This window comes from Bacillus rossius, chromosome 11, assembly GCF_032445375.1.
Source record: "Bacillus rossius redtenbacheri isolate Brsri chromosome 11, Brsri_v3, whole genome shotgun sequence".
NCBI classification, from domain to species: domain Eukaryota; kingdom Metazoa; phylum Arthropoda; class Insecta; order Phasmatodea; family Bacillidae; genus Bacillus; species Bacillus rossius.
This window is the reverse complement of record NC_086338.1, coordinates 6,259,556-6,284,489: the sequence shown is the minus strand read 5'-3', so window position 1 is coordinate 6,284,489 and position 24,934 is coordinate 6,259,556. Positions and strand designations below refer to the sequence as shown.

General features: G+C 38.7%; 1 protein-coding gene across 1 annotated transcript in view; it reads left to right on the top strand.

Moving 5' to 3' along the window:
* Positions 1-24,934, top strand: part of LOC134536603 (transforming growth factor-beta-induced protein ig-h3-like) — a 134,637-nt gene that overhangs the window by 82,125 nt on the left and 27,578 nt on the right. Inside the window, exons 4-10 of the mRNA XM_063376378.1 lie at positions 3,046-3,186; positions 6,341-6,435; positions 8,096-8,262; positions 10,397-10,528; positions 12,314-12,521; positions 15,234-15,371; positions 15,706-15,921. Coding sequence (XP_063232448.1) covers positions 3,046-3,186; positions 6,341-6,435; positions 8,096-8,262; positions 10,397-10,528; positions 12,314-12,521; positions 15,234-15,371; positions 15,706-15,921 — 1,097 coding nt within the window. The remainder of the gene's footprint in view (positions 1-3,045; positions 3,187-6,340; positions 6,436-8,095; positions 8,263-10,396; positions 10,529-12,313; positions 12,522-15,233; positions 15,372-15,705; positions 15,922-24,934) is intronic.

Below are 24,934 nucleotides of genomic sequence, written 5' to 3'. Positions count from 1 at the left end.
GAATTTGTATAGGCCAGTGTGTGAGCGAGTGAATTACTTTTTGCATTTTCGAGCAATTCAAAATTTAGGCAATAAAGTTTAATTATAACAATTTCACGTAAGCTAGAAAGCTCAAAGGCTGGTAAAACAATAGCATTTTATTTCATATAATTCTAGATCAATTTCATCTAAGTATAACACACCCATTTAAACACATTTTATATACATAATAATTTTACTTCAGCAAGGTCTTCGGTTTCTTGTAACACAAATAAAATTACCTAAAAACAATTACTGGACATTCTTAAAAAAGTTTTTAGATTGTAATATTTGCCAAATAATTTAAATAAATCTAACTGCAAATGTAAGAACACAATATAAAGGTCTTTAAAATTGTATTTTGGAAAATTACCTGAATGTTTATTTGCTAAAACTCCTCATTTCATTTGTTCAAAAGTATTTACATGTATACATATGCGTGCGTGTGTGCGCGCACTTGGAACTTATGTTTCTTTGATCATTTATAGTTGCAAATAATGTAGCGGAAGTTAAATTGAAAAATATATACCTAATTCTTTCTGGCCAATATTTGTTTACAAACATAATTTTACATGACCCCAGAAGAAAAAAAAAGAATCGCCACTGCCTTGTAATTGTGTTTCTAACGAACTTATGTAACTAACGAAAATGTTTAACTGCTCAAGGTTAGTGATACAATAAATGCTTGGGTAGTGAAAAATCTATTGTTAAAAACCAAAGGTAATTTTAAACGACTTTAGTTAACCATTGTTCAACGACAGCATCGAGAGATTGGCCCTAATTTTTGTATTGTTATATACATAACTAAATCATTACGGGAGGAAGTTGCCATAGGCGGCTGGTCCTTCAGTTACTATTTTTTTTTAAAACATCTCTATAAATTTGCAATACTAACTATTAATATTTTCATCATAACTCATTTATGTAACATTACACCCAGAGGTATAGCCCATTCTACCAGAGCTAAAGTCGAGGTACAAATATAATCAAAGAAACATAATTAAATAAATATAACTAAAGAAATCATAGGCGTGCCCAGACATTTCCATTAGGGGGGGCCCTGCTAAATTTTTAAATCAGAAGCTGAATTTAGAATGTTAAATAGCCTAAATACATTCACTCATTGCGTGTTTATATTTTTGTGCAGTATCGACGAGATATGAATGTTTACTAGTTAATATTTATATCCGTATAATTTTAGCAATCTTGAAAATATGTTTTTTTTTTCCATAGACAATGTTTAAAGGGTACTTACACATTTTTCCCTCTCGAATTTTCCAATAGCTTGGTCCAGATCTACCTTGAAATTAACTTCTTTTTAGTGAATGCAAACACAACAATTCAGACAACGGAACTTTAACAAACCTCTTAATTTTTTTTTGCTTGGCCATTTTAAGGGACCTCGTGTTTTAAATAAACTAAGGCGGCTGTATTTCCAGAACGATAAAATGTTTAGAAATATTGATAATTACCACACTGCAACACTGAAAAAACAGTTTGAGTGTCACAGTGCCAGGAATATACGAATATTAACGAACACATTAGAGAAAATGCCGATCTGAGTGATTACATTAGGGGGGGCCATGGCCCACCTGCCCCCCCCTGTAGGCACGCCTATGAAAGAAATATAATTAAATAAATTTATAGAAAATCATTGTCATTTTGCAAATAATTTTTTTTACAATAATTGAAATATTCTAATAAAATCTAAAACATTATTTATTTGTCTTGAATGTACGATTCTTGGATAGAAGTATAAATAATAATTTAATAATTTAAATTTATTTTGGAAGTTATATTATTATATGAAACCATTTTGCTATTATTGTAATACACCGTGATTGCAGGATTCATTCATGTGCTAAGGTAGAGTCATATCAAAATACATAATGAAGTCACTAAGATAATATGTGAAATAATGTTGTAATAAAATGTAATGTACAACGTTCACGTAGATGCCCGTAAACTAAACAGGTTAGATATTATAATCATATTTAGCACTTTATTATTTCCAAAATAAGTTTTTTTTTAAGACGCCCAACTATTATAATAAATCTCTATCTACTAAAACAATTCAGTAATTGTAGTTAGATTATTTTAAAAATAAAAATATATTCTATGAATAAATTTGTTACGACAAGTGAAGCATATTAATAATAGTTTACATCACTGAAAAGCTGACAAATATATCTATATAAATTGTCGACAACGTGAGACGGTTTTCAATTCATTGATTACTATTGCTGATACTAGTGTTGTGTTTTGACCGTTTCGAAGCGATAATATTCCCGCCTGAACTCCTGCGATATTCGAGGCATCTAGTGAGTAAACTCGGAACTAACCGGAGCTCTAGCGGCAAACTGTTGAACTCGTTCCTTTCATCAGCGGCAAGTGACAGTTAAATCACAATATTTTGTACTCAGATTATTTAAATTCTGTAAGTTGTATTAAAAAAATTAAACCGGAGAATTGTTCATTGTACCTCCTTTAAGTTGTGTGCAAAGTAACAGCTGTGTACCGTTTAAATATATACCTAATATTTAGTTTTGAAAATTTCTAAATTAAAATTAATTAAGAAAGAATTTTTTGAGAAAATTTTCATCATCATATTTACAAAATTCAAAGTTTTATTTACAATTCTACTGTTTATTAATTTTTTTATCTACTACGATATTCATGGGAGAAAAATTTTCCTTGGAGGCTGCAAAACTAAGGATCTTAGCCTTAAAAGGCAAAAGGCGCACTCGTTTGTGGGAATAGAGCCTAAGGCATTTTGATCAGCGATGTTGCCCACCCTGGGTCTCGCTACTAGTGCCTCAGGGGCATACGCAGAAAGAGGGATTAACACCCTCTCCTCCCCTGAAATTTTATATATAATATTATATCCGTTAAAACAGAATTCTATAAATTCTTAACTAAAACTATTTGTAAAATCAATTTTTTTTTATTATGTTTAAGAAAACTCTGTGTTTTCTTGATATTTAAAAGTTGATATTTATCTATGTGAATTGTGGCGGCCGTGCGCAGGCCCAACGTGTGCGTGGAGCGCGAGGAGGTGGACGAGAGCCTGCACAAGAACGACACCAGCGCCGACGAGGGCGGCCTCTTCGGCTCCTTCCAGTTCTCCAGCTGCCAGCAGACCGACTCCAAGTACATCTGCACCACCAAGTGAGTGGCCCTCCGCACCTATTGGATCATTCGATTTGTAGACAGTAACTATAAACTATGTAACTAAATGGCTCCGATGAAAGCAAAAAAAAAAATTGAAAAAAAAAATGTCGCCCGGTTTTGGACCTTACTTTCGCCACGGAATTTTATTTAAATACTGCCCATATTGATAACATTTTATTTATCAAACAGTTTATATTAAAGACTTTACACATGCCGCAGATGGCAGCACCGCGGTTACACATTTCCTTTCCATACGACTTGTGTTCCATTTTCAAAATCACTCGTACCAAATGAATTAAATCAATAAACAGTAACATAAATAACTAAATTTACTAAAACAAATTTTTTTGTTTATCATTAACTTCAGCTCCTTGGTCCTTGTGTGGAAAATTCATTGACGGTGAATCCTTAGCTTGGGTAATTAATCCAACCATTAATGTTTAATTTTTTTCCATTTTGGAAACAGGAACAGCCAACCCATTTTGAATTCCAGGGCCTTGCCCTTCTGTGCTCTCTGCTCTCAAGTGCATCCAAGGGGACTCGAAGGGCTGTTCCATCGCAGGTTTAGTCGAAGCGGTAGCCAAGCCCAGTGCGTGGTTTGCCTGGTCCTCTCCCTTTAACTTAATTCACAACTTGTCATACATCCTTACAACCAAACAAAATACTTTGATTATAACCTTCAAAAGAATTTATTGCTGTGTATCTAAATTGAACAACAATTAATCATTTAACTTTTTTATATGTTTCTATTAAGAAAATATAATGAAGTCCAATAAGATAATTTTTTTAAAGGAAATTTGAGTTATATTGAACATTAACACTTCTTAAAAATTGATATTTAGGTAATACTGGTAACTACTGAACAACTTTAAATATGCTTAACAATGCTATAGTATCAAAATTCAATATTCGTGCAAAATTTTCTTCACTGCATAATGTTCCCAAATCAGAATTATTTTTTTGAATCATATTTTATATAAAGCAGATTGTTATTTTGCTAGCACACAATAAATGATCATTCTTCTTGAGCAACAGAAATGGGGAGTCTGCAGAAAGAATATGCACAATGTACCATTTATGTTTGGACATAAATTAGCAATATTGAGTTACCTATGTTAGTTTGTCGTACAGTTCTGGAGTCTGCAGAGTTGATTTACAAACGTTTGTCTTGTGAATCACTTTTATATATATATATATATACATACATACATACACACACACACAAACACACATGCGCACACACACATACACACACACATTGCAAAGCATTTTTGAGGTTTGTTAGGTGATTTGTTCAATTTTCTTTATCGAAGGGTATTTGTTTTCTTATTTACTCTAGGTAGGTAGCTTGACTTCTTCTGTTTAGTCTGTACTAACATCTAGGTTATATTATTGGATTAACTGGAGTCTGGCCTTTTCAATTCCACTCTATTTCAGTTTCAGGTATGTAGTATATAAAAAACATTCAGTGATGAAAATCTAGAAGTCAAATATCCTACCAATTTGTCAATTATTTTGTAAAACACTAAATTGTAAAGTGATTTTCAGGACCAGTCATTTGACTTGTACTAGAGGTACAGTTTCCTAATGGATGAGCTCTGTTTTTTTTCCTCCCTTGCTGCTATATATAATGTTTCAGCCTACACTTTTATGTAATATGTTCTAACTTATTATTATATTTTGTCCCAATTGTTGGATGGTTCAATCAATTTGTTTACCATACTTTCAATGTTTTCAATCTCAGAATCTATACTCAAATCTTTAGACTACATCAGCTGACATCTGAAGTAAAGAGGAATTGAAATAATTGGAGGTATGAAAGTACTCCTTCAATCATGGGCCACAGATCCCCTTTGGGGGGGGGGGGGGGTTAGGGGGCCCAGGTCCCAGGTCCCAGGTCCCCCTGGAATTAAGAAGCCCCTCACTGAGGGGGGGTCTGCTTACAACTTTAAATTGTGACCGTCAAATGGGGTTAGTAAAAGTAAACATCAAAACTATGTTTAAGAACTTTCTGTATATATTTTAAAGCTTTCTGATTATTGTATGCATGTAGGCCAAAATGTGGGTAGTATACAACATACAAGCACCTTATCCAGAGACGACTCGTGTAATTTTAAAAACCACGCGCAAAGCTCTTTATCCGTACTGGCCCTCCCTGCAGATTTTCGCAGGCCCCTTTGCAAATCCTTCAGATTTGCGCGCCTGCCTGCAAGTATAACTTTTGTCTCGGTGGTAACGCTAAGATCATGTAAAGCTTTTACGGCTTCAGTGAACTTATCAACTTGAGTTGCAAAATGTTTTCAGACAATACACTACAACACTCCATGTTTATTTATCAATGTTTGTGATGATTCTTCAAAACTTTCCGTCTAAGAGTCACAGCTAAACAATTTGTATTGTTGTTTTTCAGAGTCCCAAAAAATGTTTGTGCTTCACTTCTGCTAAATTAAGGCTGTGATAGCCCCAAGGTGAACATTCGGCTCAAGGCTGCAACATCTTGAAGTAACATCCTCCGCACACTTCCTCAGACTGTTGCAGCCGGCAACAGGTTCCATTTTAGTCCAGGAAACGAAGGCCTAAAAAGGCACAAATCTCGAAAAAATTTGTCCTAAGCTGAATTTTTGCACAATGGTAGAATCAACTATGCTCAACAACATAGAGTAAGTTTACAGCTTAAGTCTTTACCCAAGCTTTATTTGAGCCAGAAAAACTCAAGCCCAGTTGAATGTTAAGTCCTGGTGGCTGTTTTCAAGAAATTTATAAGTTCTTTCTTGCCAGCCACATGCACACGGAGATTGATCGCATAAAACCATACCACTGAAAGAGCAGTACCTATTTGTTTTTTTACTCTCCTGTAAAGTTGTCCATTTATAACATCGGCTTGTTTGGTTGTGAGGTAACTAAATAACAATTTTATATTTATATGCGTGTGCATGTATATACATACACATACATATATACATATAAATACTCTTATAAATTAAAACATGCAAACTATTGCTGCTCTGAGTCTAGCCACATGATTCAACACTCACTCTCGAGGTAGCTGTTATTTGTACTGACAACACATGAATCCAACTCTGCAGCTCCAAAATGCGCTAAAGTACTGTTTAGTAGGCCAGTTACGAGATGTTTGAGATGCTTGTTTCAGACTTCGTAACCACGGCATCCGAAAGTCGTACGTGGTGAAGTATCAGTGCTGCCACGGCTTCCGAAGGGTGAAGGGGAAACCAGGATGCACTGAAGGTGGGTGTTTTTGTAACGTGTGATCCGCAGTCTGTACACTTTCTGTCTAGGTTTTTCTGTGATTGGGGGTAGCAAATTAAAAGAATCAAGTCATGAACCTGAGTTTTTCCTCCAGAAGGCATTAGATTAGTAACATTGTGCTTCAGCTAAATGCTTCATATGGCTTGTGGGCTAAGCATTACCTGCAACTGCAGGTATAGTAACCTATTTATTTTAGTAAAGGTTCGTAAAAATGTTCATTGCAGTTTCATCACCTAAGCTGAGTATTTTATCATTTTTAAATGGTTAAAAAATTAGATTTCAGAATGGCAGATGACTAGAAAGTAGGTAAATAATCTTTAAATACATTGTGTATTGCTAATACATGCATCACATTGCTATCATATATTGGGTAGCCAGGCCAGACATTCATTTTGGGGGAAAAATGTTCTAAATGATAACAGTTGTTCTATAAATACTTACAAGAATGGTTTCATTCATAAAATCACTTGCCCATTTAGATTTAATGGCTGCCAACTTAAGCTCACCTAAAATAGGTGAACCATACTTAGGAAATTTCAAAAAAGTAAAATATATAAATATTTTTGGCCCTGTTTTAACACATGATATTGTGTGCAATAAATATTGTTGCTTATAGAAGAACTTAAAGCCAATAAAAAAAAAAAGGTAATGAATAACTTGTGAACGATGCCTGATGGATGAAATGTCAATGGAACTTTGTCCTGCAACAGGTCTCATATTAGAATTAGGTACTCTTCACTTTCAAGATAGACTTAAATTCTATACTGGCTTGTGGTCAAGGTCATATTAAATTTGAGATTGACATATAACAAATGTAAGATGGCTTAAAATATATCTTTCGTTCAGGTTTTTTTTATTCTGGTGTTACTGTCAAAAGCCTAACATCACAGCAAAAAACTGCAAAATCCAGTGGTGACCCTGGACTTTCCAGGGCCTGGGCTTCTGATATTTTTGAGGGGTGAGGGGGAAGGTTGCCTTGGAGGGGTTTGTGCATCCCCCAGAGAACAGCGGGGCCTTCCCCTCGAATATTTAAAAATTAAACTCTTTGAAAGAACATTTTTAAAGCCAATCTGTCATTCAAATTTTGACAATGGTTTTGCAAATTTACCTTGACAAATATTGATGTTCTTACTGAAAATGAAATAAATGTTGTTCACCTTATTTAATGAAACTTTTTATACCAGTTAACAACAGACATTTGTACATCGGTAAAGAAAGGCACGGCCGGGCCCGCTAGGTGCAGAGTGCTGGCGGTTGCTCGACTTGCTCGCCCCGGGAGCTGCCTATAACTGGTTACTTACAATGTATAGATAGCCCAAAAATTGTATAGTCTGAACGTCCATAAAAGGCCGGTTGCAGGGCTGTAGCCAGGATTCTCAAAGAGAGTGTCCTGTACAACCATTAACATATATAATTGTATATTTATAATTTTCCTCTATAACTGAATTTTAAAAGGTTATCAAGCAAAATCATTCATTCAATTTCCATGCATGAACGTTGGAGTACAAAAATTCTACTATTCCCTGACATTTTAGCGTGACAATCCATGTTTATTTTAAAATCCAACCATGAAGAAACCTTGCTGACGGTTGTGCTGGAGAGAGCAGCGCGGAGGGATGATGTGTGCGGTGTGCGGCAGTGCAACTGAAGAGCATGATGGAGACGGTGGAGGCGGTCGGGGCCAAGGACTTTGCGCGCCTGCTGCGCAGCGCCGGCCTCGAGGAGAAGATGGCCTCCAGCAACCTCACCCTCTTCGCGCCGTCCGACGATGCTTTGCGCGACTTCACCGACTCCCTGCAGGAGGCCGTAAGTGTTGGCTCACAGTGTCCGTGCAGTTCCGTGACGGAGAGTCCTCGTGGGTTTGCTTTCTGTGCAGATCTACATTTCTACTCTTGTCCACCTAAACAAGAGGTACATTACTGTCTATTTGAGATTTCGAAAAACCAGTTGCATGCGGTCGGTAGCTCACGAAATCTTCAATAATATGTGTTACACAGAGACAATTTAACATCCGTGGTCTGAACCAAGCCACCGTGAAACCTTCTTTCGGCGAAACATCTTTAAATTCCTCCCTCGACCATTGGCACCGCCGTTAAGGGCTCATGGCACTAGACATCTGCGAATTGTGATTTTTCAGTTCGAATCGAATTCGAATCGAATTTCAAAAAAATTCACGAGTTTCGAATTTTTTTCGAATCGAATTTAAGAATATAAAAAGACAATTTAAAAAAAAATTAAAAAAACGGGAAAGTGAAAATAAAGGGAAGACCATAAAAAGTATCACAGTTTACCTTATTTAGCATGTTTGACTTTAAAGGATAAAAATATTAATAAAAATATCACAGCATAAGGAAGTTGTACAAAAAAAAATAACAAATTTACCATTTTTATCACTTAAGCATCACACATTTTATTCTAAACTCAAGTTTGAAAATTAGGGGTGAGACCATGGGTGCTACTATTATGCAAAAAAAAAAACATATAAAGTAATCCATAAAAACAAAACCTATTAATGGAAAGTACGTTTATTTAAAAAATAAAACATGGACTTTGCAAGAGCACGCCAAATAATTTTAATTAATGAGTGATGCAATAAAAACCTTTTATTCAACGTAAAAAAAAAGAAACCCGTAACAAGAACGTGATTTATAACTATACGCATAACGATCTTTCGTGCATGCATTCTGCGAGCTATCAATATCGATCTTCGACTACGTGCACGCACTCTATAAAGGAATAAAGAACGAACGGCGTAAACTGCGTAAAGCAATAGGCGCGTGCATGCAGTCTGCGAGCTATCGATATCGATCTTCGACTATGTGCGCGCACTCTATACAGGAATATAGGAATCAACACAACCACACTGGCGCTGCTTACGTTTTATAAGCGGTATAAAGTGACTCCCGAGAAATTAAAGATGAAGTTTATAAGTCTTTAAAACACTATTTACACATCAGATTACTTTGTAATAGGATTAATTAAGTTAGTATGCAGTTTTATCAGAACGAACGGCGTAAACTGCGCAAAGCAATAGGCTCGTTGTAAACAACGGGAATTTATTGCTTTACATCAAATGAGGTTAAAACGGGACAGAAATAAAATGGTTGAAATAACGGGAAAACGTAAATAACGGTAACGTAAGAAAGGGGTTGCGCTGTATAATTTTTGTAAGTGAAAGATGTAATCGTCTATTTACATTACTTTAAAACATTGGGGGCGGGGAGGATGTCTTATATTAGTTTATCCGGGCCAGATTTTGCAAGTTGAATTATTGTAAAATGAATTCGATTCGAATTGACGAATCGAATATCAAAAAATTCGAACTCGAATTCGGAAATTTCGAATATTCGCAGAACTCTACATGGCACATCCCTGGAGTGCCTTGGCTGTCGCCCCAACAGGCGTTTTGTTCTCGGCAGTACCGGGAGTTATAGTGTGACCACGGGACTTGCAGTTTTTCTTTCTAGTTACTGATGGTAAACATCTGGCACCATCTGCACTAATATGTGTAGAAGAATCTCAAACTGGGTGTATTTAAAGTTAAGTAATATTTTTTTTTTAGAGAAGGATAAAATAAAATTTTTTTTCTAGACATTCTTTTGTTTCAATCTGGAACTTAACCTAGATATCAACAAACCAACTTTAATGTTAACAGTACAGTCAGACGCTGTATAAAAAATGAACAGTTATGTCCATTGTTTCTTCTGACTGATACATGTCAGATTGGTCCGGTGAGGCAATTCAAAATCAACAAGTAAAAAGTAAAAAGATTATAATAATATGTTTTAATAAAAAATTATTAATGTAAGCATTTCTTTAAATCATGCACAAGTCTTGGTTTTCTGCCCACTGTAACGTGGAACTTGCGAAGTGTACTGAGTGCAGTGGCACCCGACACTTGAGAAGCTGTAGCGGAGAGACAGAGGTGTGCGTGTTCCAGAACCAGGTAGAGCTGTTCATCCCTGCCGCAAGGAGGCGCCGCAGCACCGCTGATGGATCCAACATGAAGGAAGTTCTGCTGAGTCACATGACTCCGGGCTTCATCGACCTCATGGATCTCGTGGATGAAGAGGTGTGGAGATGCTACTGCTATCATTTTATTATGTACTTGATAGTAGATTCTATATCCATCATACAAATTCTTAAAGTTATTATCTGCAAGTATCTATTACTAAATATACTTTTTTTTGTTAGTTGTACTCTATACATAAAGTATAGTAGAACCCTGTTATAACGAATCTGAAGGGAGTAGTTTATATGTTCACTATAGAGGGGAAACTTTATATCTGGGAAAACTTTTATATTGGCAATACATACTCAAAAGCAAAATCTTAACTACACATAGGCCTAAGCCATGAAAAGAACGAATTAAAATACTCAAAGCAACAGTTTTATGAGCAAATGCAGATAATATTTTTAATGAACTACACTTTCTATTACCTAATGGTTCTTGGAAATCGGCATATTATCCTTTTTTCGGGCATTTAATACTCTGTGACGTTATTGCAGCTTGAGAAAGAAGATTGTTCAGCTTGTTTAATATTGTACTTAATGTGGATGTTGCAATTCCCAGTTCCTTTGCTATTAACACGTGCGGGACAGTGGGGTTGGAGTCTCCCTTTTCAATAATGTCCAGTTTATTTCGCACAGATAATGCCTTTAGTTTTTTACCGCATTTTCACCTTTTTTTATGTACGTACTTCTTATTGAAGCACATTTGCAGCTTAATAACACGTAATTCTTTTTACCGTCAAAAGAATATAAACGAAAAATAACGAGTCTGGTGCATCAAAGATTACAACGTATCATTTAGTATCGCAGTTGCTAAAGCTGGAACGAAATTTTCTCACTTTCTATGGAAAAATTTTGTCCGAAGAATTCTATCTAGTGGTAGTCTTACGAACCTTACCCAATCAAAATGTCCGAAACGTGAACGATAAAAATGAGACGTAAAAATATTGAATTTGCTGCTATAATGTACATACGTATTTGTGTGGCGGTAATTTATTTATAATTTTGACAAAACAATAAATGTACACGCGTTCGCCCATTCTTTAACTATGCAGGGAAAACTATTTTTTATTTTCACCAAACTGATCACCATTTTTGGCTACACGTAGCCTACCGAGGCCACTCGAATACGACTTGTTTATAATATGAACAGAGGACAATCGAGTAGCGTATTGCGGAGAAAAACTTCAATGTGATCCAGAAGAGACGTTTTGTGAAAAAAGTTTTAATTATATGAAAATATTTGAGATAAATGTGCATTATGTCGGCAAAATTTGTTCGTGGTACACGGGAAAACGTATCAACATTGACAAAAGTTGTGCGCTATATCCAATAAATTAATACATAACCTCAAATCATTTTGCCGGGACTGAGACGGAAATTCACAATAAACGGGAATTCATTATAGGCGGGTTCACTATAAACGGGTTGTATATATAAAGTAAGAATCATCAAAAGCAATATTTTCGTCATTATGAGATATGCATAGTTAAGTGGACCTTTGGTCAAACATTTTTTGACTTGGTTAAGTGCAGATGTTGTTTGCTACAAGGAATAATGTTTTGCAAGCATTTGTGATGTGTAAGTTTACTGCTTACAGATTTTTCACAGCCTCCTCATGTCACGTAACACTGGCTCACAACTTGTCAACATGAAGGCCACATATTATATTACTAAAACAATGCAATTTTCATTTTTTTTAAGTACAGAAGATCCTATATTTTGTCTAAATTTTTTAGCAAATGTAGAAGAAGAGCAGTCTAACTTGTCATACATTTAAAATTAGCCTAATTGCTGAATGTTTCACTGGTATGTTAACTAAACGTGCTGGTGTGTCGGGCGGCAGGTCCTGTACAGCGACAACAGCAACAGCACGATCCGCATCAACATGTACCCGAACCGGGTGGTGACGGCGAACTGCGCCCGCGTCACGTCGCCCAACAACTACGCCAGCACCGGCCTGGTGCACGTGACGGACCGCGTGCTGCGGCCGGCAACCAAGACCATCGCGGAGCTCATCACGGAGGACCCGCAGTTCGCCAGCCTCGCCTCCAGTGAGTGCCGGCACTCTTGTCACATTTCAACACGAGTGTGGGAATACAGGTCCGGAAAATTAATTAATAAGTTTATTTATTGACTAATATCTTGACTATTAATTCAATTACAACAATCTGAATGACTGTCCACAAACTAATCACATTAATAAGTTCACTTTTTCACTTCAATCCACCAGAGCTCGGCTCAGCAGTGGTTGTCTCTACTGTTCATTCTTGCTACGCACCTTGGCCCCAACACTCGGCTTCGTGCTGCTAACTCATTCACCGCGCAGAGATCCCATCTTCACACACGAAGCCCTTCATTCGTCGCCTGCTATTCTTCACCCTCTTCACTTCCTTGTATCGCTCGAGGATTCGCCGGTGTTGCCTACAGCATTTCTCTCTCCGCAGGTTGGCCCCTCCTTTCATACCCGCCGGTGTTACCCAAGTATCGAGTCCTCAGAGTTCCCCGTCTGAGCACTCGAAGCTGCGAGAACAATTCACTTCACAGAACCCTCCAGAGAGACAGCAAAGAGGCTCCTAATGGAGGGTCCGTGTAGTGGTAGTGGGAGGGGCAGTGGAGGGCACCTGCTCCAGGAAGAGGGGTTTCCCCCAGGAACCCCACAGGCTGGCCGGCCTCGTCTCTAGCAAACTGTTTCACACCACCATGAAGGTTAACATTGGCACATCAGATTTCTGAAGAGTTCTGTACCCACCCAATACAGTGCTTGCTGACATAATATTGAATAGGTGATGCTTGTTACAACTTTTTAGTTCCTTACTAAAAAAGGCAACACAAGTTTTTGAAAAAATTAGTAATGATTCTAGTCTGATGTGTGTAGCTGACAATGCAACTTGGTCTCCGAGGTAAAGATGTGTTTGAGAACTGTGAGGAAAGTAAGTATCAAATCATGTGGAACCAATCATCACGATGCATGGACAGCACTCTCCCAGCGATGACACTCAGGGTGACAATGCCAGACGAGATTAGCGATGCTTAGACACAAGATTTTATGGTCCAATTTTGTTTTTAAAACAGGACATTTGGGTGTTCTCTAATTTTATTTTTATGAATTCTGTTTATTCATAAATAGAGCAGATTATTGAACACACTTGTGACATAAATGTTTTATGATGCTTATTTCACCAAACAGTGAGTAGTATAGCAATGGGGCTTCTGGCACAGGAGTAGGAGTGAGGATTGAGGATGGGATCAATGACCGACCAACATCTGACATCACTGCGGCCAATTTGCTGTCATATTTCCTCAACATTCCTCAAAATACCTAGAAATTTTCTTGAAAAAATTCCCATTTTGAAGGAAAATTTCCGGTTTTTATTTCAGAAAAAATTTTAAAATTCGAAATTGCCTCAAAGAAACTTAAATTTCCTATGGGCAAGCCTCCAATAATACCTTGACCTTAACCGTAAACTTAAAAAAAATTAATTTTTACCAAAAACTTTTTAAAAATTTGTTTACTTCAAATTTTTATTTATCAAATCCATATCATCGTTGCTTAGATTCTTAGCGAGAGTAATCATGTAATTTAGGTAAAAAATTAAAAAATTCTTAATTACAATAATTGAAATAAATCGTAAAAAAAAATGTTTTACACCAAACTCCGCTATCTTCAAAATACATCAATTTTATGCTAGAAATTTGGGAAAAATTTAAATAAGAAAATTAATTTGATTAAATTTTAATAAAACATAATTGCACCATGGAGTCCTCGGTTTGAACCCGGCAAAGTCAATCAATTAAAAATGGCTACGGATCCTTCTTTCACACAAGCCACAGGCAGATTGACCTCCAGCCACTAATGCCAAGGCAGATAATACATCAGTCAGTATGACATCATGACAGCCATCTTGTTTTTGCCTGCTGCAGGTTGCCAACTGGTATCAGACATTTGTTTTTGTCTGCTAGAGTGCTCTTATTATTAAGCTAGAAATTCGGGAAAATTTCCAAAAGGTTAAAGTGAAAAATACTTCTGTATTAACGTGTGTATGTGTGAGCGAGCGCGTGAGCACGTGCACACGTGGGGGGGGGGGGGGGGGGGGGGGGGGGGGTGTGTTTGGTGTTACGGCATTGCTTGCTGTAAAATGTCATAATGGAAATTTTGTAGTTGAGATTACAGCAACCAAACATATCAATGTTGAGCTATTTTTAATTATGACAGCTTATACCAAATTTAACCAAGATTTGTATTTTTATTGAATTTCTAGTTGAAAATCATGTACCTAGTATGCTCAAATCTCTGATTTTTTTCCAAGTTGTCTTCACTGGGATTCGAGTAGAAACTGATTATTTTCTACTTTCATAGTCTGGCTACACGCAGCTGCTGCCATCTGTATTTTCAGCACATAACTTCTTGTGGTAGCATGTCACTTCGGAACTGCTCTCTGCTATTCTGGTCGGCGTATAACAATCGTTCCCACTCTGCGGCTTGGTTAGCAAACAAGCTCATGTCTTCCCATCAGTCCTTTTCCTTCGTAGCAACCCATTTTCTTTCTGTCGCATCCCTTCCTCGTCATTATTTGTTCTTTCCACCTCCTCCTTGAGCCAGTTTCCTCTTTACTCTAGCTCCAGTGTTCTGGCCAGATTGCACTTGCCACACCATCTCGTTCTTGCTTGGGCACCGTGATCGTGTGCAGGGCTGGCAGTGTGCAGGGCTGGCAGCTCTCTAGTTTATTGTTTCTGTAGTTCACACAACACTTATGACGTTCCAGTGGTGAAGAAGGCCGACCTGCTGGAACAGCTGAGCGGACCCGGACACTTCACTCTGTTCGCCCCGACCGAGGAGGCGTTCCTGAAGCTGGACGCTGAGGCGCGGGCCCAGATCCAGAACGGCCACTCCTGCGTCGCAAGTGAGTCCGCAAGCTCTCTGCAGTTCAATCAACTCTTCTTGAGCCACCACTGTGCAAGCCTGCCTGTGTGTTGAGGTGTTCCTTCCAGTGAGCATTACATGGTGTACTGTACTTGTTCATGACAGCCATGGCAGCTGTAATGACTATAGGATATGACATGGATATTTATCTCCCACGTATGATAAATTAAATTGAGGATTATTAGACATTAAAATGATAGTGCCAGTTTTAACCTTAAAAGATGAAACAAATGAAAAGTCCTTCATGTAGTGTGAACATTTTCGTAAATGCTGTTGATTGTAAGTTACCGTGAGTATTGTGTGCGTTCCCGCAGACGTGGTGAGGCACCACCTGCTGCCCTTCACGCTGTGCTCGGCCGCGGTGACCCGGGAGCTGGCCGTCAGGAGCCTGGACGACGAAGTGCTGCGGATCGACCGCCGCCTGGACGACGGCAAGCTGTTCGTGGCCGGCCGGCAGATCACGGTCAAGGACGTCGTGGCCACCAACGGCATCGTCCACGTCCTGGACGGCATTGTGATTCCCGACTCTGGTGCGTTTCCCTTCTGCGACAACGGGCAGCAGTGTCCAAGGAATCTTAGGTTCCTGTCTGTTGGTGCGCTGGAAGGATATGAAGTCGCTACAGTCAATGGTGACATGGCTATCAAATGGTTGATGCAATTGCTACAAGATAGCAAATTAATTGTCACTGCCTTACTTTTGAATTTTAATAACAACTGAAACAACATAATAATATTTTTAAGTTAATCCAAAAAGAAGCAGTCAGAAATTTGAAAGTGACTAAAAACAAGCTTCTATTTAATATGGAAAGTAAATATAGTGAAATGAAAAGTTAAAACATTAATTTGAATAACAAGCATTTCAAGCATTTAAAAATGGGCATTTTTCACGAGAAGAGGTTCTAACACTAGAATAAGGTAAATTTTTGGTACTTGTTTTATATATGATCTGAAATTTTGTAAATAATACTCTTAAATTAACACTTCATTAAAAAAAATCTGCATAAAATCTGTGAAAATGCCGGCCATGTCTGCTCCTGTTGTTGCTAAGAACTGACCCAAGAGTCGGTTCACATCGGAGTTCCCAATGATCTTGGCTTGGTGCTCACAACACAATGGTGCAGCAGAAAAAGTGATCAAACAATGATCAAACCAGCTTCTGACTGACGAGATTACGCCTGAACTCTTAATTGTGCTACTGGCCATCATGCATGCACTTCAGAAATGAACATTTTATATTGTACCACACTTTCTAATTCAATTCAATTCAATTGTAAATTAAAACCCTCAGGTATTCAGCTATGGTAATTAACATTGAGTACCTTAAAATATTCCTGCTTGGTCTCTTTATTTTCTTGGTTTAACATGGGAACAAACATCTGCCCTTGCCAACTTGTTCTTGGATATTTTTTTTCATAGTTGAACTTCAACTTGCCACCTCAGTTTTCCAAATATTTCACCAAGCTTATGTCATTTCATGGCATAGCACCTACTCATTCATATGTGTCCTTGAACCGGCGTAATCTTTATGAAAGTTGTGGTTTCCTTCGTGAAATAAGTTTTTGGATTTCAGCGGTTCCAGATGGTAACCTCATAACGTTGTAACTAGATGTGAAACCTTATAAAGTTATTATTTATGATCTGTCATCTAATAAGAGATTTAAAAAATATATATATATATCTGTAAAAATGGAATATCCATGATAGAAGGGCTTTATACACCTCAATGACTTTAGTACTTTGTAGTGAATTAGAAGCACATAATAAGTAGGCCTATACTTTTATTCAAATTTTCTAATATAAATACAAATAATAAACTAATTGTATTCAATTTGACCTCGAATACTAACTTTTTGAAATACCTAACAAATATTTGTATGCATACGAATACTTGTCATAGCATACCTCGTGAGTTTGTTATATACCAATGTACACTGCTGAGATTAAGTCATTTGTGCAATAAACATACCCTTTTTTTGATTTTTAATGGAACTTCATAATCAAAAACATGAACAATAAGTGACATTTTAAACATGCTAAAGTATTGAAATTTTGTCGCTACTGTCTCATTAAACAGTAACCGAAAAAAAATGCATAAACGATTCAAAACATGACATTTTTGACATTTCAATCTTGAAAACAAATTATTATTTGCATTATTTTTGTCACACGCACTAGAAGTGGGAAAAAATAAACGTCAAAAATTATGGACTTTGTCACCACAAAACACAGATTTTTTTTGAGATGGGCATAAAAAGAAGTAATCATCATACTTTCAGTGGTGTATAAATCAATCGTCACAATATAAATAACACCATGCGATACAGTACCAGCTTGCTATATATATCATGACAAAACAGATGTTACGATTCAAAAACATAAAAAAATTGGTTGTCTGTAAAGTCGGTTTACGGGCGATAGTTTTAACGTGACGTCATAACAAAACATTGATGAAATGATTGATCCAGAAGAAAATAAAATATCATATTCGGCCTGAGACTGAGCCTTAATAGGTTTTTGCAACCAAACCATTTAGGCATTAAAAATATTATATTCTTTGAGGAAGAAATTTTTTTAAAATTTTTATATCTTTTGTATGATAAAATCTACGTCTGCATACTTTTATGAATAAAATTGAATCATTTTTATTGAATTATCACTATTTTGTATGGATACAAAGAAGGAGTGAAATGAAATCTACAATTGATAAATTTACTTTTATTTGCATTCATCAATTCAAATATATTTATTACTTTTGAAGTGTCATGCGCGCCGTATAAATTTTTATAAGTACAAAAAAAATTTCAGCCGCCGGGATTTGATCCGTCAACCTAGCACAGCCACGTGGCCATATTGGAAACAATGGTTTCAGATGCTATAAATTAATAATATACCACAGACAATATTTGTTTGAATTTCTTTTAACTAGCATATTCTCTGTTGGACTCGAAATATTTACATGCTCGTGGGCTCATAACTATAATATGGTGTGTGATTTAGTTGATCAAATAATAACTCATGACAAATAATTACCAATGTCAAACTAAAGCGTGAAAAGTATCATACCAGCAATAAATATTTAGTTACACAGCTAAAACAATACTCATACAACACTGTTTAAATATACTGATTTACACTAGTAATTACAATAATACTTACTAGTAAGAACGCCATTTCCTTGCGAATATACTCCAGTGGCGCGGTGCACAACAATAATCTCGAACCCCGCTAGGTTGTCGTCTGCCCCAAGCCGTGTGTGGCGACATGCGCAGGCGTGATCCAACTGGCGTGACCCGCCTATCCCTGCAGCATGGCGTGGTGAAACCTGAGCAGTACGCCGCCACGTGCCGGCCGAGTTCTCTGTACCGTCCGCAACATACTTGAGAGATGCCACACATGCGTACACATCCGTAGTGGGACAATTTTTCGTGCGTGCAGCCAGCGTTCATCTATTTATTAGACTGTAACGCCCCTCGTGCCTCAAAATTAAATTATTTTAAATTGATTAAAAGGAACCTTGGAAACTTGCTGGGTAAGAAAAATAAGAAAAATTTAGTTATTGACCAGAGGTGGCACGAGGTGGAGAACAAGATAATTTGGATCTCCCTGACACAAGCAACTTGGGAGCTGGTGGATCTTTTAAGGGAAGAAGGTATATCATAAATAAATTAACACTACACAAGTAGCTTGGTCTATAGGTTCCCTGGTTTATTATTGAGGCATTTTGTGTTCGTATTATTCAAACCTGACAATAAAAATCTTAGTAATTAACAAGTTAAAGGGGGCGCCCCAAGATTATTTAAAATAATACATATTACACCTTAACAAAAAATTATTACATAATCAAAAATGGAAAAATTGCACCAAATTTGAATGTCCCAACAATTACATATATTTATGAGTTTCCTCGATTTTACAGATTCTTGAGGATGACGTCCTTAAAACACTGCTCGCTGGTATCTTTGTTTTAGTTCCTTCTATTTAAGTAAAAAAATTCATATATATTTTATATCACCCGGGTCTTTCCAGGATGACCTCGGACTGCCGGCCAAACTCTTCTAACAAGGGGGGGGGATCAGCTGGATGGTCCCGAAGATCATGCGGGGAGTAATTTCTCTCCTCCGTAACTTCGACCCTGTCTGAAACACAGCCCAAATTCAAAACGAATTAGACCTGTGTCCAGACAGTCCTACACAGTTGGCGCGAAAGCCAACAACGGGAATTTGGGGGAAAAAAAAAAAAAAAGATTACTCACCAAACAGGGTGTGGAAACCGGGCTCGCGAGGTGTCTCACGCCGACATCAGGATGACGCGCACCGAAAATTCGCGGATGCGCGAAGGAAACCAGAATCTTTAGAATTAAAAATATAACTAAAAGAAAATTTAACTATGCATGACTTTTCTAAACACTACCTCTGCCTGGCTACTGTACAAATGGGATCACATCCCTTAAGCAACTAACTACATCTTTAGTGCAACCGAAATTCGCCGTTCCCGCGATAAGCCTTTTAGCGCAGAGGACGTCGAGCACACGTGGTCAGTAGCCGCGATCAGAGGACAGAGTCACCAAGGGCGGACGAGGTTTCTAATTAAAACAGGCGCTAAAGCCCTAGGGAGGAGGGGGGAAGTTTCGGTTCTAAGCCGAAGATTTCCGAAGGAGTCCGAGGCGGGCGTGACAAGAACACGACATGCGCGCTCTCTACCAGACCGAAACGAAAGCAACGAACAATAGACTCCTACAGGTCGGGAGAAGAAAGCATGGTGCCTTATGGCACCGCGACGCTGCTTTCTAGCGGCGTAAGGGGGAACTACTTGACGTGGTGAGCTGACTTGCCACCAGGTGTCATGAGCGTAGTCTCGGCTCGCTGGCCACCATGGGTGAAGTTGCTTTTTTCTGCCGCTAGGTTTCGCGGAGGTCTCTTTAGGTCTCTTGGCTAAGTTCATGTCAGGTCACCGCTCCTGGATTTCTCAGAACTAAAGTGATGTGGAGAGAGAGGAAGGGGGGGACAGAAAACGCCACTCCGGTGGGAACGCAGCTCCACTGGAGACTGCTTCGTGACGAGACATGCTATTCTCAGCAGGTCTCTACAAGGTAGCAGCTTGCAGCCCAGGAGCTGCTCTATGCAGTTTCGGTCATGCAGGGAATTAAAATTACAAACTCGGGACGTGACTGCAGGCGAGAGAAATTTCAACCGGGCTGACCATGTCCACATTAGACAGCAAAATATCAGATTGGCCCCCTGGGAAGGGGCTTCGGTCCACTGGCACAAAGTTTAAATCCGTGGCGTACACCGGCCTAACAAAAAGTAAATCACCCCCATTAACAACCAGATAAATTTAAAAAAATAAGAAACCCCAAAAATTTTAAAATTATAGAAAAAAAAATTTAAAAAGGTGACGAAATGCCTAATTTCCGGCACATACTCCCCCGCTTGAATGCGGAGCATATAGGGAAAATAAAAAAACAACACTTACACTGCTCAGTAAAACTAGTACCAGGTCCGCCTGTATCCTACTACTTATATTCTAACACCTTTGAGACGCGTCCGCCTCTCAGGCACAACATATCGATAACCCTTAAACAAAACTTACTAACTAAGAGCTTATTAACTAAGTGGCCACTTAAAACTAAGACAACATAAAGCTAGCATTCTTATTTCTAGTACCATGGATTTTTAAGACCTCGAGGATTTCTGGCATGCCTAATATTAAAGAGTCCCCTATGTTAGGGGAAAGGAATTAAACACATCTACTTTAAGTCAGCCTGTGTTTTCTTTAGATGGGAGATGTGCGCTCTGGTCACGAATTCTCCTGAACTGGGGTCAGCTAGGCTAACCGTAACTGGTGTTAAAAATCGCTGTATTTGAAAGGGACCTCTCCAGCGGTACGCCAGCTTGGCGGAAAACTTATCCACTGCCTTGCTGAGTGGGTGTGCCTTACAAAGCACAAAATCGCCTACCCTGTAAGGGTTAGGAGATCGGTTTTCGTTGTATTTCTTTTTTCTGCTCTCATGAGCCAGATTGAGATTTTTACGAGCTCTTCTCCAAATCTCCCTGATGTCTCTCGGATCATCGGGCAATAGGTAATTCAAAGACCAAAGATTTGAAAGAGGGGTATTAGGTCGGTAAGTGAACATGAGTTCGAAAGGAGTACTTTTGTGTCCTTCATGATGTGCATAATTAAAGGCCATTTGCAGCCACACCAAATTCGAATCCCATTTATCCTGCTCCTGCGCATGGTAAGCTATTAGAGCAGACCGGAGATTGCGGTTGAATCTCTCAGCATGCGAGGGCTGTGGATAATAAGGCGAGGTTGTGACGTGCAGAATGCGATGTGAGAAGCACATGTTCTTAAAAATCCTAGCTGAGAACTGGGTTGCATTGTCTGAAACTACTATAGACGGGACTCCCGACGTCTTGAAGATCTGATTACGTAGCGCAGATACAGTGTTTTCTGCGGTGGCTTTTCGCATGGGGATGAGCCAGACAAATTTTGTGAAGGCGTCGATACACACCAGCAGCATAGTGTTCCTGTCTTTGAGTGCGGGAAAGGCCCAACAAAGTCGATAAACATCTTTTGCATGGGGCGCTCGGCCACATCTGAAGTTAAATAACCGAAACGAGTGTTCTGCGCTGGCTTACTCAGCGCACAGATTTTGCATAGTTTCACCTGCTCGGTGATGTCCTTGTGCATGCGGTCCCACACGAAATGACGTCGGATAGCCTGAATGGTCTTATATATACCGAGGTGTGCGCCCACCGGCGAGGTGTGATAATAATGGAAAATCATATCACGCAGATTTTGTGGGAGCACAATTTTGTATGTTTTTGATAGGGGGGTGCGTTTTTGTAACAGCCCCTTAGACATCCTAAAGTATTTTGGCGCCGTTCCTGAACTAAAAAGGTTAATAATACTGGAAATGTGGGGATCAGCTTCCTGCTGGCTCTGTAAATCCTGAAATGCCAACGGAAAGTCTGTCAATAGGGCTTGACATAAGAGTGGTGTTCCTTCGGGCGGAGTCTGAGTTGGGTTTTCGAACATGCGAGACAGTGTGTCCGCTACTATATTCTGCGTGCCACGAATGTGTTGGATTTTGAACTTCAAAGAGGAAATTTTTGCAATCCATCGCCCGAGTTTTCCTAATTGTTTCGGGTATGCCAAAAGCCAGGCTAATGCCTGATTATCTGTCTCTAACAGGAATTCCCTGTGTTCTATAAATTGGCGGAATTTGTCAATGCCAAATACCACCGCAAGGCATTCTAATTCGTAGATCGAGGATGCTTTCCTCTCGGCGTGGGTAGGTGTCCGCGATGCAAACGCAATAGGCTGTCTGCAGCCTTCGACTTCCTGTGACAGTACTGCGCCAATAGCCACACTGGACGCATCAGTCTGTAAAATGAAAGGTTTGGTGAAATCTGCCATGCGGAGTACAGGCGGGGAAGATATCGCCTGTTTCAGGAAATTAAAAGCTTTTTCTTGTTCCGGACCCCATGTGAAAGGTGTGTTTTTCTTACTCAACGTATTTAGTGGTGCTGCGTGCTCAGCAAAATTAGGAATATATTTTGAGTAGAAATTTGCCATACCAATAAAACGTGAAATACCGTTAGGGTTTGTGGGAGGCGGAAAATCACGAATAGCTTGTGTACGTGAAGGATCAATGGTGACTCCCTTGCTAGAAACCAGGTGTCCTATAAAAGACAGTTCTTGGACTGCAAACTTAACCTTTTTTGTGTTGACAGTTAACCCTGCTTTACGAAATCTACTTAGGACTTCCTCTAAATGTTTGATGTGTTCTTCGAATGTTTCTGAATATACGACGACATCGTCTAGATAGTTGTACACTGTTTTGAATTTTAGATCTCCTAGTATCTGATCTAGGAGTCGAGTTAGTACTTGGGCTCCCGTGGCAAGTCCGAAAGGTACTACTGTGTATTGGTACAAGTTCCAAGGGACACAGAAGGCTGTGATGGGTTTTGAATCCGCCGTAAGGGGAATTTGATGGTAAGCAGAATTTAGATCAAACACACTAAAATATTTGGCCTTACTGAACCAATGAAAAGCAGTGTTTAGGTGTGGCAAAGGTATGTTTTGTATGACTATTTTCTCATTAACTTTTCTGTAATCAATTACACATCGTTGTTGATCCTTGCCCTTAGGCACCAGAAAAGCTGGGGAACTGTAGGCGGAGGTCGAGGGTTCGATTACCCCTTTGTCCAAAAGGTCCTGAACATGATTGCGCATCGTCTGCATCTTAGGGCCTAAAAATTGATAAGGGTGAGATCTCACTGGTATCTTATCCGCTAACTCAATTTGGTACTCGACTAAATTCGTGCGACCTAGTTTACTAGTCAAGACATCTGGAAAACTACTGCACAATTTATCAATGGCGGCCCGCTGCTGTGTATTAAGGTGCTCGTGTGAAGTGGTGTTACCCTGATCCAAGATGGCTGCCGTTGGCTCGGCCGGAACTGAAACTATTTGTTCAGGGGTCCCACAAGGAATAGGATTACCCATGTTGAATTTGAAAACGAAATTCTTCGCCTGAAGATTAATGATTAGACCTGTCTTGGCAATGAAATCAGACCCGTAGATTAGGTCCGTGGCAAGTTGATCAGACACCAAAAATGGGAAATTCCATGAATATAAATCAATCTTCACCTTGATCACCACTGCTAACGTAATCTTTAATGGCTGCTCTGAAGCTGTGAAACATTGTAACTTAGTGGTCTCAGTTCTTAGAATTAATTTGCTCTGTTTTAACTTGTTAAATAACTGCCCAGAAATTAGGCTGCGCGCTGATCCCGTATCAATTAGTCCCGGTACAGTGTGTTCGCCAATCGTTGTTACTGCATACGGAATTACTGTAGGAATATTGCCAAAAATTTGGTGGCATTTTCTCTTGCCCTTATTTGTAGGATCAACACACGTTTTACATGAGTACGTGTGCGTTGAATTACCATTTCCCTTATTTTTGTTATTTCTCCTGCTATTGTGCTTTCTTTGTTTATGTTTGTGACCTCGCTTGTTACTTTTATTCCTGGAGTCCTTGTTGTTATGATTATTGTTTTTATGTAATGATGTTTCTTGTGTACTGTCATAATTTTGCGCAGTTTGAACTTCCCACTTATAAGAAAAATTTTTAACACTTGAATTTTTCGGTGGCCCTGAATAAGGTTGTTCGGGCCACCGCGTTATGCGTTTTTTGGAGTGTCGCCAGTGTTTGTTGTTTTTGTGGTAACACTGGGACAGGGAATGTCCGTCTCTTTTACAGAAATTACAATGTGCATTTTGTTGATATCTCCCTTGTGGCCTTGAAGAGAAAAATGTATTGCCCTGATGTTTCTGTGCTGCATTCTTATATTGCGAATTACTGTGCTCCGTTCCCGCGCTGCTACCTTGTTGACTAGCGAATGTGGCTTGTTTATTTCGCTGAAAATCAGCGTATTCTATGTTTGTGGCGTGTACGCAAAGTTTATCTAGCTCAGCATAATTTTGGGGGCGTGCCTGGAACACTGAGCGCGAGCGCTCCGCTGGGTTCAAACCGTC